Raw genomic sequence first — 15,503 nt, forward strand, 5'->3', positions numbered from 1 at the left:
GGGCCAGTTACCCTTCTTCAGTCAGTGCACCTGAAATATTGCTGGAAAAGCAGTCAATTTCCAATATTTTTTCCAGACTCCCAGCAGCTGTAGTTCTTTGTTTTTTTGGTTGGGAAATGGAATGAGTGCTGATAGGTGCTTATTGACTGTGATGGACATGATAGGTTGAAGGCCGTCTTGCTCGGTTGTAGTACTCTGAGTTAAATAATTACTTAGTTCCAAGAGTTCGAAGCTGGTCAGGTTAGTGATACTGAACCCAAGACATTTAGTAAACCTTAAGACACTGCCAGACAAATGCTGGCAGCGAACACATCAAACTTCTTTCTTTTGAGCCACAGCTACTGCCACCACTGCCACCACCTTCACTCATGCCAAATTACCTTTATATCTCCCACACCTGAAATCTTAAGTAACAAACAATAAAGTACCACTCCTTGTTAATAAGAGTATTAAGATTTACCAAAAATGTTTTGACAGATATTTTGCAACTTTTTGAAGCTACTTTTACATTGCAGTAAGATCTGAATTAGTAGTGCCGACTCCCGATACTCCGGTCTTGCAAAGCTAGCTGTAACACAAAAGTAAACTTGAAATGTCAGCAGGAAGAATTTTTAATTGGGTATTAGCAGATCTTGCCAAATTATTTTCAGACTGTAGCTGGCTGAATGACAGAAATCAGCAGCCAATGCTACTATCAAAGGCGACATAACAAGCTCTATAAAGGGCTTGCCAATTGAGCTTGTCAATTGGATATAGAGTTGACTTAATGGCAGGTGTAGCAGTGGAGGGTTGTTTTTCGGATTGGTTGCCTGTCACCAGTGGTGTTCCACAGGGATCAGTCCTGCATCACTTTTGTTTGTCATTTATCTTAATGATTTAGATAAGAATATAGAAGGCATAGTCAGTAAGTTTGCAAATGACACCAAACCTGGTGGTATAGTGGACAGTGAAGGGGTTTATCTAAGATCAATGGGCTGAAGAGTGGCAGATGAAGTATAATCTAGATAAATGCAAGGTACCACATTTTGGTAAAACAAACAAGGGCAGGGCTTATGCAATTAAAAGTAGAGTCCTGGATAGTATTACCCAGGGGTTCAGGTACATAATTCTTGGAATTTTATATAGAGGTAGGATGGTTATGGCAGCATTTAGCATGCCTGCATTCATTGCTCAGACCTTTGAGTATTGGAGTTCGGATGTTATGTTGAGGTTCTACAGGATGTTGGTGAGGCCTCTTCTGGAGTAGTGTGCCCTGGACTGCCTCCAGTCCAAGAAGGTTTGAGTTGTAAGGAGAGATTGGGTAAGCTGTGACCAGCATAGGAGGTGGAGGGTGACCTTACAAAGGTTTATAAGGTCATGAAGAGTATAGAAAAGTTGAATAGCAGGTGTCTTTTCCCTAGGGAGGTAGTTTAAAGATTAGGGGGCATATTTTTAAGATGAGAGGATAAAGATTTTAAAAAAGAGACATGGGGGCAATATTGTTTTACATAGTGGTTCTTGTAGGGAATGAACTTCCAGACAGAGTGGTGGATGCGAGTAAGTTACAATGTTTAAAAGAAATTTGGATAATTACATGAAAAAGAAATGTTTGGAGGGATATGGACCAAGCACAAGCAAGGGAGGCTAGATTAGTTTGGGGTTACGGTCAGTGTGGACTGTTTAGTCAGAATGGACCGCTTCCATGTTGAGACACTCTATGGCTCATGAACTTTAGAGCTGTTTGCCCATCGACCAGTTTAATTTACAAGTTCGGAAAAAATAACTGTTTATTACTACATGCGATTATTAGTACACCGAGCCCATAAAATCTCATGACTTTCCGCATTTCACTCGTTACCTCATCAGGCAGACAAATTCATTCAACTGTAATGACAATGGATAATTGTGCACTGATGATCCAGGAGCTACCCCATTAATACTTGTAATGCAATACAGATTAATCATTTGTTGAGGGGCCAGTTTAACTTTCTATTACAGCTTGCATTTCAATGTGGATATACTTATATTTTAAATCCAACTTATTAAACATCTGAAGGGAGTTTCAGTAACCAGCAACGACAGCACAAATTAAAAATATACTTCAATGTCCAAAGAATTTGGAAAGTTAAACCAATAATATGGAAAGTAATTATGGGTGAGGCTGCCTCATGTCCATGTTTTTCGGAGCTTAAATCTTGTAAAAATTTGAGGGAAGGCTCAAGAGATGACTTCAGAACTTAAAAATCCTGCCTTCTAATAAGCTAAGCTTCCATTTGTTTGCTAAGTATCAGGTGACATGGAGGTCATCACCCTCTCTCCTCAGGTGTCTTCTGATCGCAATCAAAGAAACATTTACCTGTGACTCCTTTGCTAAGGTGCTTCCCAATAGCCTGGAAGCTTTAGTACAGATGAGAAACGTTATTTTCCCAGCTGTAGTGTGGTCTCTCCAACTGACTGTTCTGATGAAGCCACATCCAATTAGCCCTGTTAGCACCTATTTTTATTTATTCACCCAAGGAACATGGAGTCACAGTCCATCCACAACTGCACTTTAAAATGTATGATTCTTGTACTACTGCAGGTTGTGTGCAGGCACTCCAAACTTACTTGTTAAGGAGTGAAAGGCATGATTAGAATGATTGCTGGAGTAATTCAAACAGAGAAAGTGAAGGCTTTTTAAGTTCAAGTTCATTTAACAGTTTCCTCTCCTCATCACTGCTACCAGACCTGCATTTTCTTTTTTATTTTGGATTTCCAGCATTTGTAGTATTTTGCTTGTGTATATTCACTTCATATATAGTTAATGGTCATTTCTCTGGACTTCTTTGCTTAATGCTAGCTTTCTGTATGCTTTCAGTTTTCATTGCAGAGAATCAGCAGTTACATGGTTAAACACACATTTCACTAAGAACTTGCCTAACACTATACTGGCTGAAATAACAAAGTGTGGAGCTGGATGAACACAGCAGGCCAAGCAGCATCTTAGGAGCACAAAAGCTGATGTTTTGGGCCTAGACCCGAAACGTCAGCTTTTGTGCTCCTAAGATGCTGCTTGGCCTGTTGTGTTCATCCTGCTCCACACTTTGTTATCTCGGATTCTTCAGCATCTGCAGTTCCCATTATCTCTGATCACTATCCTGGCTGAGGCAAGCTAATTTAACACAGGCAGGGGATAACATTCACTGACTGGATAAACTGAATTAAATCAGATTTCCCTTACGAGCTTATCATCAGACAACTAATCACAATATTATGCAACATATTAGACATTTACAGTAAATATCTAAACAACCAACTCTCAAACTGAGACACATATTCCCTCATCAATCAGCACACCATATTAAAAAGCAGCTAGGTAGAAAATAAGTATAACTTGCACTAAACATGTTCAATAGACCTTTGTAAAAAATGTATTCTCCTGGCTATTATTTGGTAAAATATACTTCCGTAAAGTATTTAATTTTGCATATAGGGCTGCCCAAATTGAACTTTGATATTGTTGCTTCAAGACCAGCCTATATTAGAGCTCACCAGAATACTGTTGTGCAACTGGAGAACCGAAAGTGCTAGCCTCAAAAAACAGGGGCAGCATCATAGAAGTAAACACTTCCACAATCTGTCACATATTTAAGTTTTTTTTTGTTTACAAAATCTAGCTGACACACAGCAATGTGTCAAAAATTAGACAACTTAAAAATAATTAATTTCCACCTGTTTGCATGGCAGAAACAGACATGAGAAGAGAAATATATACTTTGTTAGTATCGTGAAATTTATTCCCCAGCATATGAACTTGACTGTTTGACTGGTCATTGTTCTCCTTTCTGTCAGATAGTGCAATCTAAACACATTGCAATCACCTTGTATATACAGTGGCTTAAAATGGTTGTAAACCCTAAATCTGTGGAACAGATTTTAACTTCTCATATTCAAACATTAGCCTTTTTCTAGGATCTAACATGTAAGATCAGTAAGCCAATGCTGTTTTCAACGTACTGATAACAAGAGAGGCTGAACAAAGAGTCCAAAATGAATATGATTAAGCAGACAGAATGTTACATTGGACAGCAGAGTCTATTTATAACAATCTCTGCAGTTTAATCTTTCAGTAAGGTCATTTCAGTAATGAAATTTAGTAACAAAACATTATTGGTGCAACACTCAACATTCTATTCTACACCGTCATAATCAGTACTGAAGAACTGGAAAGAACGACAGCACTACATAATTAATTTCCCTTTCCAATTCAAAACAGTAAGACAATTTAGGCTTCAGAACACAGTAGTAGCATTAAAATTCTCATGTATTGATGACATCTTCACCAAATTTTAATTTTATTCAAAAGGTCAACATATTACAAAGATTAAATCAAGCAAAGCTAGATATTTTAATCAAAAATTTAAATATTGTTGGAAAGAGACAGATGTTGCCAACATTCCTTCCCAGGGTGCACATATAATTTCCAGATGCTTTTTCTATAGCAATGTCCTAGCCAGAGTCAACTTCTCAAACAATCAGCAATCTTTCTTCCGGTATTGTGATCATTTGAAATTTGACATTTTTTGATGAGTGCAAGGTGAAAAGTTTCAGTAATAGCTCTCTTTCAGCAATATTGCTTAAAGTAACCAGAGCATTCGAAGTGATAAACCAGTCTGCCTCCTACAGCACTTCCCTCCACCACCAACGCTCAGTAGCAGGTGCAGTAAGATTCACTGGAGAATTTCACCAAAGGTCTTCAGCTAGCACCTTCAAAACCCACAACCACTTCTAGCCAGAAGGACAAGAGCAGCAGACATTTGTGAACACCACCACCTTCAAGTTCCCCTCCATGCCACTCAACATCCCAACTTGGAAATATATCACTTTTCCTTCACTGTCACTGGGTCAAAATGCTGGATTCCCTTCCTAATGGCATTGTGGATCAAACCACAGCAGGTGGACTGCAGCAGTTCAAGAAAACAGCTCACCATACCTTCTCAAGGGCAACTGGGGATGTGCAAGAAATGCTGGCTAGCCAGCAACTCCCACATCCCATAAATGAATAAAAAAGGGGCAAACAACAAATACGTTTATTCCAACACACCTTGAAAAATGGCAAGTAATGACAGAACAGATGGTGACTATTTGGTCTTCATGTTTGTGGAAGCCCCACTTTCTGGCTCTTGGTCCGGAGCCCTGTTGATTATATTTGCCAAGTGCACTTCAAAACATTTTTTTGTGCTCCATGTTTTCAGGGAGGGAGCTCCAGACATCTGTCAGCTTCTGGGTGAAAATGCTACTTAACTCTCTTATGACAGAGATTTAAATTAATTGACAGAGGAATTTAAATTCAATGTCCTCTGGTTACTAAGGAAAATATGCCCCTTTCCAATCCATGCAAGTCCAAAGTTTCATACGCCTCAATTAAGTTTTCCCCTCTGACTCTTCTGTTCCAAGAAAAATATCAGCAGATCCAAGCTTTTCTCTGAGCCACTTCTAGAAGTATGCTCATAAATATCCTGTATCCTCTCCAGAATGCCCATACCTTTCTAGTAATGCTGAGAGCAGAACTGTGTTATATACCATTCTACTGTAACTTCCCCACTGTTCTTTGCCCCAGCTTATAAAGGAGAGTGTACTCTATGCTTTCTTACTTTTGAACTTGAGCTGACATGAATCAGTGGATATACTGCTTCCTCTGCTCTTCTACATTTCTCTATATCATGCCATTTATTTATCGTATATTGCCTTGTCCTGGTTTACCTCTAAAAATACATCATTTCACATTTGACCAAATTGGTTTATATTTACCACTTTCTTCCAGAGCTACAAAGTCAAGTGATATTCTCTTGGAGTACATAAGTTTGCTTCCCTTCACTTTCAAACATGGCCAATTTTTATATCCACAAATATCATTACGTGTGCATATTGAATTCTACATCGATACATACAAGATCCCAAATGAGAGCTATTTTAACTTCTGCATTTGAGGGGCCCAGAAGCTAACAGCAAAGCTGAAAGTAAAACTTTTACGCAGAATCCTATTGGCCAAGGCGGCTGGCAGTTCTCCTTTAAAAGGATGGTTAGATTTTAATTTCTTTGGCTTCTACAACAGCAAATTATTTTTATTTTCACCTACTTTGTTAGACTTGTTTCTGTATGTCCTCAGCAGCGAAAAAATCTCCTTCGACAATGTTTCACTCCCACCCACTGGCAGTGAAGTCATTTCAACTGAATTTGGGTGGGAATCAATTTTGTGATATTCAACTGAGGGCAAGGAGTAAAATCTTCTGGGCTTGCAGTCTGGATAATCAGATGGAACTGAAACTATTTTGCCTCCCTCCCCCTCAAATTATGATGCACATCAAAATCAAAAGCTAAGAGCTACCTATAGATTGCTCTAGAAACAGAAATGGTTAGGCAAATTTTATTTTAATCACCAAGCATCATACATTAGGATTGGTTCAAATATATCACAAAAATACTAATGCTAGTTACTGCTTCTGATTTTAAAGCAGTTATTTTATACTAACTCTTAATTTAAAATGTTCTCAGCAAGACATCTAGTTAAGCTAGAGACAAAAAACCTGCAGATGCTGGAATCCAAGGTAACAAACAGGAGGCTGCAAGAACTCAGCAAATTAAGCAGTATCTTCAGGAAATGAGAAGTCAACATTATGGGTATTACCCTTCTTCAGGGCTGGACACAGGGTTAGGGGGAGCTCCAGCTAAAGAGTTGGGCGTGTTGGGGGGGGGGGGGGGGGGGGGGAGAGGAGAGAAGAGAAGGGGAACAGGGATATAGTAGAATGGTGTTGATAGATGGACAGTAGTAGTAGGGACAACCTGGTTGATCAATCGGAGGGACAAATCCAGTTGGTGGCTGGGAGGGAGGGTCAGTAGGTGGAATGGGTCTGGAGATGGATGGGAACACTATTTGAAATTAGAGAACTCAATGTTGAGTCCTCGGCTATAGGGTGCCCAGGCGGACAGTAAGGTATTGTTCCTCATGTTTGCGGTGAGTCGCTGCAACACTGGTGACGACCGAGGACAGACATGACAGACGATAAGTGGGGAGCTGAAACGGGCTGTGACCAGAAGGTTAGGCTGACTGTTACAGGCCAAGTGAAGGTGATCAGTGAAATGGTCACTTAGTTTACATTTGGTCTCACCGATGCAGAGAAGACCACATTGGGAGCATCGGACGCAACAGACTAGGTAGGGAGGCAATGGCCTAGTCGTATTATTGCTAGACTGGTAATCCAGAGTGTTTGATAACTTCTGAGCCTGGGTTCAAATCCTGCCAGTGCAGACGGTGGAATTTGAATTTAATAACATATCTGGAATTAAGAATCTAATGATGACCATGCATTGACTGGTGGAAATGCCCATCTGGTTCACTAATATGCCTTAGGGAAGGCAAGTGCCATCCTTATGTGGCCCGGCCTGCGAGAGACTCCAGACCCACAGCAACGTAGTTGACTCAACTACCTTTTGGGCAATTAGGGATGGACAATGAATGCTGCCCAGCCAGCAGTGTCCACATCCCATTAATGAATAAAGGAGGTTGGAGGATGTCAGTGAAGCTCTGTCTCAACTTGAAAGACTGTTTAGGGCCCTGGATGGAGGTGAGCAAGGTGGTGTGTGGGCAGGTGCTGCAATTTTACAGTTACAGGGGAAGGTACCAAATGGGTAGAAGTGGTTGGTGGGGAGTGTGGTAAGAACTCAGGAATAGTGATGGGAATGGTCCTTGCAGAAGGCAGAAGGGATGGGGAGTGGAAGATGTTCCAGGTGGTGGAGTCTCATGGAGTTGGAAGTATTTGAGGATGATCTGTTGGATGTGGAAGCTGGAGGGGAGGGAAGTGTGGACAAGAGGGACCCAATCTTTATTATACCCTGACTCATGAATTTCCCTGTTCCTGAAACTTACTAATTTTATCCAGTAATCTTATTACTAAACTTCTAATGTAAGCTGGCAAAGACTGCCATGTTGGGGTAGGCCACAGTCACAGCTACAATTTGCAGCTGGACCTTGTCTCATTAGAACATAAATAGGAGTAGGAGTCGGACAACTGGCCCATCGAGCCTGCTCCACATTTCAGCAAGATCATGGCTGACCATTTTGTGGATTCATCTCCATTTACCCATCTACCATAACCCTTAATTCCTTGACTGTTCAAAAATCTTTATCATAAAAACAGATAAGATAGCCTCAGCTGTTTCACTGGGCATGGAATTCCACAGATTCACAACCCTTTGGGTGAAGAAGTTCTTTCTCAACTCAGCCTGATTCTGCTCTTCCTTATAGTGAGAGTATGCCCTTAGCTCCAGTTTCAACTGCCAGTGGAAACAACCTCTTTGCTTCTATCTTATCAATTCCCTTCATAACATTACATTTCTATAAGATCCCCACGCATTTTTCTAAACTCCAATGAGTATAGTCCCAGACTAGTCAAACTCTGACATAAACCAACACTCCTAATTCAAGAATCAACCTGGTGAAAGTCCACTGCACCCCCTCCGGTGTCAGTATATCCTCTCTCAACTAAGGGGAACAAAACTGTGCAGAGTATTCCAGCTGAAGCGTTATCTCCATATTTTTAAACTCCATCCCTAGGGCAATGAATGACAATATTCTATGTCTCAGTTCAGTGGGATGGAAGCAATGTATTTTGTGGGCTAATGAGGAATGAATTATGTATTAGAATTCCGTTTATAATACCCAAGCAAATACACTAACATCCACCCAAATGCCCTTGAAACATACTGCAGCCACAGCATTGCCTCACCTCACTTTATGGTCTTTGCCAACTCACATCCTTGAAATCAGAAATCTGCAACATATCAGCACTTCCCCAATCATCCAAATTTCTCACCAGTCAATCTCCCACACCAGGGCAAAAACAGCACCCTCACAGAATGGGTAAATAAATGATCTTAACTGCAAACACAGCAAATGGGTAAAATCTCGCATCCTCAACTGTACATTTGGATGGAGGGATTATCTCAAATGCACTTCTGGTAGGTGTGGGTTAAATAATCCTACCCCCACAAAACCCTAACCCCTGGCAGGTGGGCAAAATCCTCCACCCCGACAAAACCCTCACATCCAGTGGGTGGGCAAAATGCCCCACCCCCTCCCCCCCCAACTTCGGCAGGTGGGCAAAATCCCCCACCCGCCCCAACAACCTCACCTCCGGTAGGTGGGCAAAACCCCCACCCACCCCCCCCAAACCCTCACCTCCGGCGGGTGGGCAAACTCCCCCACCTCCCCCCCAAAACCCTCACCTCCGGCAGGTGGGCAAAATCCCCCACCACCATGCCGCCCAAAACCCCCACGTTCGGCAGGTGGGCAAAATCCCCCACCCGCCCCAACACCCTCACCTCCGGCAGGTGGGCAAAATCGCCCGCCCCCCCCACCAAAACCCTCACCTCCGGCGGGTGGGCAAACTCCCCCTCCCCCACCCCGGCGGGTGGTCAAGAACCCCCACCCCCTAAAACCTCCACCTCCAGCGGGTGGGCAAAATGCCCCACCCCCCACAAAACCCCCACCTCCGGCGGGTGGGCAAAATCCACTCAAAACCCTCAGCTCCGGCGGGTGTTGGCTAAATAATCCCCCAACCCCAAACCTTCACCTCCGGCAGACGGGCAAACTCTCCGATCTTCAGCCCCGCAAAAAAATAAACTCCCACCTCAGTGGGTTCACACCCAATTCAAACCCCAAAGAGAAATCATACGAACCCTGCCTTTGATCTGAAACTCGAATCTTTTCTAACACCGGGGTAGGACGCAGGGTTGGGTGTTAGCCTGAGGTTTTAAAGAGTCAAAGTCAGACCCTGGAGACCCCAGAGAAACCTACAACTCCGGCCTCGAGTGCAGTTACAAAGCGCTCTGTTGTCGCCGCTACTATTGTTCTTTGATAACGACTGATTACCCAGCAGCAGAAGTTTGACCTCCCTGGACGACTTCTCGCCGTCTTCCTTCAGGTTGCGGTCGATCATTTTGCTCCTGGCCATCGCCGCCTTGTCCTCTGCGCTCATGGTGCAGCCCATCCCGGCAGCCGGACAGGGGACCCGGACTCCGGGGCCGAAAGCAAGGGTGAATAAGGAAGGGGGCCTTAGGAAAATCCCCTCACACCGGGGAAAAGAGATTGGGGGGTGGGGGAAGGGTTGGGGGCCGCGAAAAGAAAAAAAAACACGAACTCCCTTCTCAGGCGGTGCAACGAAACAGAAGGAATTTATGTATTTCTTTTCTTCTTTTACATCGGTAATTCGTTCGCACAATCGAAAAAAAAATACGCGTACAAACGCTTCGAGAGAGGAGAAGATCACTTAAAAGAAGTAAAGTTTTAACCGCAGGGACCGTTAACAATTCAAAACCCGCGATCGCTCGAGGGCGGCCAGAGCGAGCCGCGACGGTTAGACTGAGAAAACGGAAACCCGCCCAACCGGAAATCGTCGACGCGCAAGGCCCGACGGGAGGTGTAGTTCGGCCGTCGATGCACCTGAGCACAACTGCGAATGACACCCTTCCCCCGACACGACGCGCGAGGTACTGTGGGAGCTGTAGTTCAGCTGCCGACGCACTTCAGGCGAGCCCACCACACCGTATCAGAGATAATGGGAACTGCAGATGCTGGAGATTCCAAGATAATAAAATGTGAGGCTGGATGAACACAGCAGGCCAAGCAGCATCTCAGGAGCACAAAAGCTGACGTTTCGGGCCTAGACCCTTCATCAGAGAGGGGGATGGGGGGAGGGAACTGGAATAAATAGGGAGAGAGGGGGAGGCGGACCGAAGATGGAGAGAAAAGAAGATAGGTGGAGAGAGTGTAGGTGGGGAGGTAGGGAGGGGATAGGTCAGTCCAGGGAAGACAGACAGGTCAAGGAGGTGGGATGAGGTTAGTAGGTAGCTGGGGGTGCGGCTTGGGGTGGGAGGAAGGGATGGGTGAGAGGAAGAACAGGTTAGGGAGGCAGAGACAGGTTGGACTGGTTTTGGGATGCAGTGGGTGGGGGGGAAGAGCTGGGCTGGTTGTGTGGTTGCAGGAACAGCAACTCATATTCCGCCTGGGAACCCTGCAGCCATATGGTATCAATGTGGACTTCACCAGTTTCAAAATCTCCCCTTCCCCCACTGCATCCCTCAACCAGCCCAGTTCATCCCCTCCCCCCACTGCACCACACAACCAGCCCAGCTCTTCCCCCCCACCCACTGCATCCCAAAACCAGTCCAACCTGTCTCTGCCTCCCTAACCGGTTCTTCCTCTCACCCATCCCTTCCTCCCACCCCAAGCCGCACCCCCAGCTACCTACTAACCTCATCCCACCTCCTTGACCTGTCCGTCTTCCCTGGACTGACCTATCCCCTCCCTACCTCCCCACCTACACCCTCTCCACCTATCTTCTTTACTCTCCATCTTCGGTCCGCCTCCCCCTCTCTCCCTATTTATTCCAGTTCCCTCCCCCCATCCCCCTCTCTGATGAAGGGTCTAGGCCCGAAACGTCAGCTTTTGTGCTCCTGAGATGCTGCTTGGCCTGCTGTGTTCATCCAGCCTCACATTTTATTACCACCACACCGTACACGCGCACGCGCGCGCACCCTCCCTCTCCCTTGCCCTCCCCATTTAGTGCCCGCGCACACATGAATCAATGGGATGAATTTGTACTTGCAGATACATTTCATTTTGTTCAAAAAACACACCATTTAGGGACAGTCAGTCAATATGGCGTTTTATAAATTAATACTTTAGAAATAAAACCAGTCTGACACCGAACAAAAACACAATCAAGTTTTAATCAAGGTCAGACACCTAACATGCATTGTCTGTTCGAAATGTCACCTCTGCTTCACACTGATAAAATCTTCAGTTCTTCCAGGTCCATGACTTGAAAGAAATTTGGGAATTTACATATACATTTTAATCAGTTAAAACCTTCTAACTGATTAAAATTTAATAGATTTAAAACATTTAACAAAAGTTTGTTTAGTACATCCTCATGAATGGTGTGAACCTTTGATCTCTTACTTATACATTCTGCGTCTGATATTACCTCTCTCACTAACACCTGAAGAAGGACTGAAGCTCCGAAAGCTCATGTTTTTAAATAAACCTGTTGGACTATAACCTGGTGTCGTGTGATTTCAGACCTGACACACCAAGACATAAGCAGTGGGAGGGCAGAGATGTGGTCAGTAGTACTACAGCAACAACTCTGAAGGAGGATCTTGGCCCGAAACATCAATTTTTCTGCTCCTCTGACGCTGTCTGGCCTGCTATGTTCCTCCAGCTCCACTCTATTATCTATGACTCCAGCATCTGCAGTTCTTACTATCTCTCATGTAGGTAGGAGAGTGCCTTTATTGCATTCCTGTTCTTCTCCTCACTGCTTGAATGAGCGGAGGCCAAAGGGAGCATTGCAAAGGCTTTCTGAAGAAATGCAACAGAGATTTAAGAAGAAACAGACGTGAAATAATCTCTTGTGTGAGGGGATACAATTTTTGAGAACACCCGTTGCCAAGAGGAAGTGCGGGAAAGGAATGGGAGAAAGGAATACTAACATGTAAGGACTACTTCCACCTACGTTCCAAATGTATGATTGGAGATGATGCTCTAGGATTAGGCTCATCAGTTACATGTTGACTATGACTAGTGACATGGAATTTCCTCGGTGGACAACCATACTCAATAGTGACTGATTGCCAACAGCAAGTTGAGAGAATTTAAAGTTCTGCCACCCAACACAAAAAGTCATCTGAGGGCAAAGATTTTACACTTATCTCTTTATATATTGACATATTCCCTCCTTCTATATTTGTTTGAATTTGCTCAAAAGAGAGACACATTGACGCGGTGAGATAACTAGGTGTAGAGCTGGATGAACACAGCAGGTTAAGCAGCATCATAGGAGCAGGAAGGCTGACATTTCAGGCCTAGACCCTTCTTCAGAAAAAGTGTTGCATCTTGGTCTTAGTGGGACTATTGTAAGAAAACCAAATTTCAAACAAACACAACAGTTTAGAGCGTGCATTCGGCATTTCCGCTTTTGTTCTGATGCAAAGTGGAAAGTTTGGCATTCACCAACGTTCATTCCTGGGATGTGAAGGCCAGGAACAAGGCAATTTGCTGCTCATTTCCCTGGATCAGGTGGTTTTGAAAAACCTGTTCTAATATTGCTTTATGGTGGATGTAGTTTAATACATCCGTTAACATACTGTTATGAAGTTTTTTCATAACAGTTGTTCATTGTGTATCTGACTTAATTTTTACAAGGCATCAAAAAGTAATTGGGACTCATTTTTAAAGGTGCTTCATGAAAGAGCGTCCAACAGGTATAAACTTAAAACTTGAGTGGTAACCGTTGAGAAAGTCGCAACTAAAATTCAACCCTAACCTGAGGCAATATCAAATCATAAACAATTTCCAGCATGGGTGAAGTTTAATTTCCTTCATTCAATCTTTCATGTGACCTGGGTGTCACTGACAAGGCCAGCAATTGTTGCCCATCCATAATAGCCCTTGAATTGTGTTGCTTTCTAGGTCAGTTCAGAGTCAACCATATTACTGGTGAGTTTGGAGTCACTTGCAAAGATAGCAGATCTGGATGTAAGTTTGCTCGCTGAGCTGGAAGGTTCGTTTTCAGATGTTTCGTCACCATTCTAGGTAACATCATCAGTGAGATGTTACCTGGAATGGTGACGAAACGTCTGAAAACAAACCTTCCAGCTCGGTGAGCAAACTTACATCCAGAACCTCAACCTGAGCTACAAATCTTCTCAAAACTCAATAGCAGATTTTATCCTGTAGAGGACATTAGTGAACCTGATGGGATTTTATGATAATTCATGATACTAATTAGCTTTCAATTCCAAAATCATTAATTGCATTTATATTCCATTAGCTGGCATGGCGAGATTTGAACCCATGAATCTCAGAGTAATAGCCTGGCTCTCTGCGTTACTCATCCAGTGACATTACCACTGCACAACCGGAAAGTGATGGTTTTTCTTCTTGCAATATTCTGAAGTACCATGGTGAATCGTTTTGACCCCTCTACCAGTAAAGGCAAAAAATACTAGGAACTGCAAACACAGCACTGGCCAGGAATTGAATTTAGGAAACTTTCTGGTTTTAATATTTATTTCCAAATTGGTCAACAAATGAAAACCAACAAAAAGTATATATTTTAGCTCACTTCTCCAAGCTCCTTTTTAGTTACACTTCAACATTATTTTAGGAAGTTGGAAAAAGGCACTTTCGAAACCCAGAACACCACAGATCATAATGTTACCATTACATTTATTTACATAGATGACAACTTGAATATATAAAACATCATAAAAATGAAATGTTTGTACTTATGTAATATCTTTCACGTAACCAGGATGTCTTAAAAAGCTTTATTGCCATTTAAGTTCATTTGAAGTGTTGTCACTGTAGTAATGCCAGAAACACAACAATCAATTTCTTCACCAATCAAGAGTTGGCCAGCAATTGCTGAGCTGTAGCAATTAAAATGAAATGCAATTTACTCATTTTCGTAACGCAATATCTAAATAATGTGTAAAATGAAACGTAAGTACAATGTGCACATTTTGTCTGCATCATGTGACTTCTTATCATATCATGTGTCAACAGTTTCCATTCTAAACTTTAAAGTATTCATTTATCATGGGAAGTGCATATGTACTCTATCACTCTGATGGTGACATCCTACTGCTGCTTTCCAATAATCCTTTTAAATTTCTTTCTGAACGTTTTCACATTTTCTATGCATTCTACGTCTCGAGCACTCAACTTTCAAAATTCCTCCATCAAGAGGTCAATCACAATTTTAAAAAAGCTTTCTTAAAATGAAGCATAAACTTAGCAAATGAATTATCCTTCATGCCTTTCAATGTCTTAGTTAAACATTCCAGCTGAATCCTGTGGTTATCATAGGCTACATTAGTGATTCACATTCTAGAAGAGTGGATTTTGCGGGGTGCATAACAGTATGGAGGTGGGAACTGGATGCTGGAAGGGAGGGGGTGTGGGCAGGGAGGAGATGGTGACAAGGCACTTCTAGGTGTTTAAGTAGACTTCCGATTCGGTGAGTAAGGAGCTGAAGCCTCGTTTCAACTTAGAGCCTGCTCGTACCTCACTGCCTACTTTCTGTGATGGCACTGTCACCAGTGTCTCCTGGAATGTGTCCAGCCAGAGTTGGTAACAGAGTTGAGAAAATGCAACTTTACAACTGTCATCTGTGGACCAAGCCTAGTTGCAGCACCGCCAGACCATCAACAACATTCAGTGAAATCTTGCTTATATAAAATCAAACAATTGCAGATGTTAGAAATCTGAAATAAAACCAGGGTGTTGGAGAAACTCAGCCTGGCAGCATCTGTGGACAGAGAAAATCAAAGTTAACATTTTGAGTCAGGAAACGACTTGTCTCAGGAACTGTTACCCACTTTCCTTATTGAACAGTTAACCATCACTTCTCTATAATTTGCATGTTTTGTGTTCTTTCGTGTGTGTTATGGAAGTCAGAACTGTTTAAAAATATTTC

General features: G+C 42.9%; 1 protein-coding gene across 2 annotated transcripts in view; it reads right to left on the reverse strand.

Moving 5' to 3' along the window:
• LOC125462755 (guanine nucleotide-binding protein G(i) subunit alpha-3) overlaps positions 1-10,395 on the reverse strand; it is a 31,539-nt gene extending 21,144 nt beyond the window's left edge. The window contains exon 1 of one of the 2 annotated variants that reach the window (XM_048553084.2): positions 9,890-10,395. In XM_048553084.2, the coding sequence (XP_048409041.1) occupies positions 9,890-10,007 (118 nt within the window). In that variant the 5' untranslated portion in view covers positions 10,008-10,395. Of the gene's footprint in view, positions 1-9,696; positions 9,803-9,889 lie in introns of those variants that run through there. The other variant, XM_048553085.2, reaches the window with a different exon arrangement.
• Between the last annotated feature and the right edge of the window lie 5,108 nt (positions 10,396-15,503).

Source organism: Stegostoma tigrinum, chromosome 21, assembly GCF_030684315.1.
Source record: "Stegostoma tigrinum isolate sSteTig4 chromosome 21, sSteTig4.hap1, whole genome shotgun sequence".
In the NCBI taxonomy this organism is placed as follows: domain Eukaryota; kingdom Metazoa; phylum Chordata; class Chondrichthyes; order Orectolobiformes; family Stegostomatidae; genus Stegostoma; species Stegostoma tigrinum.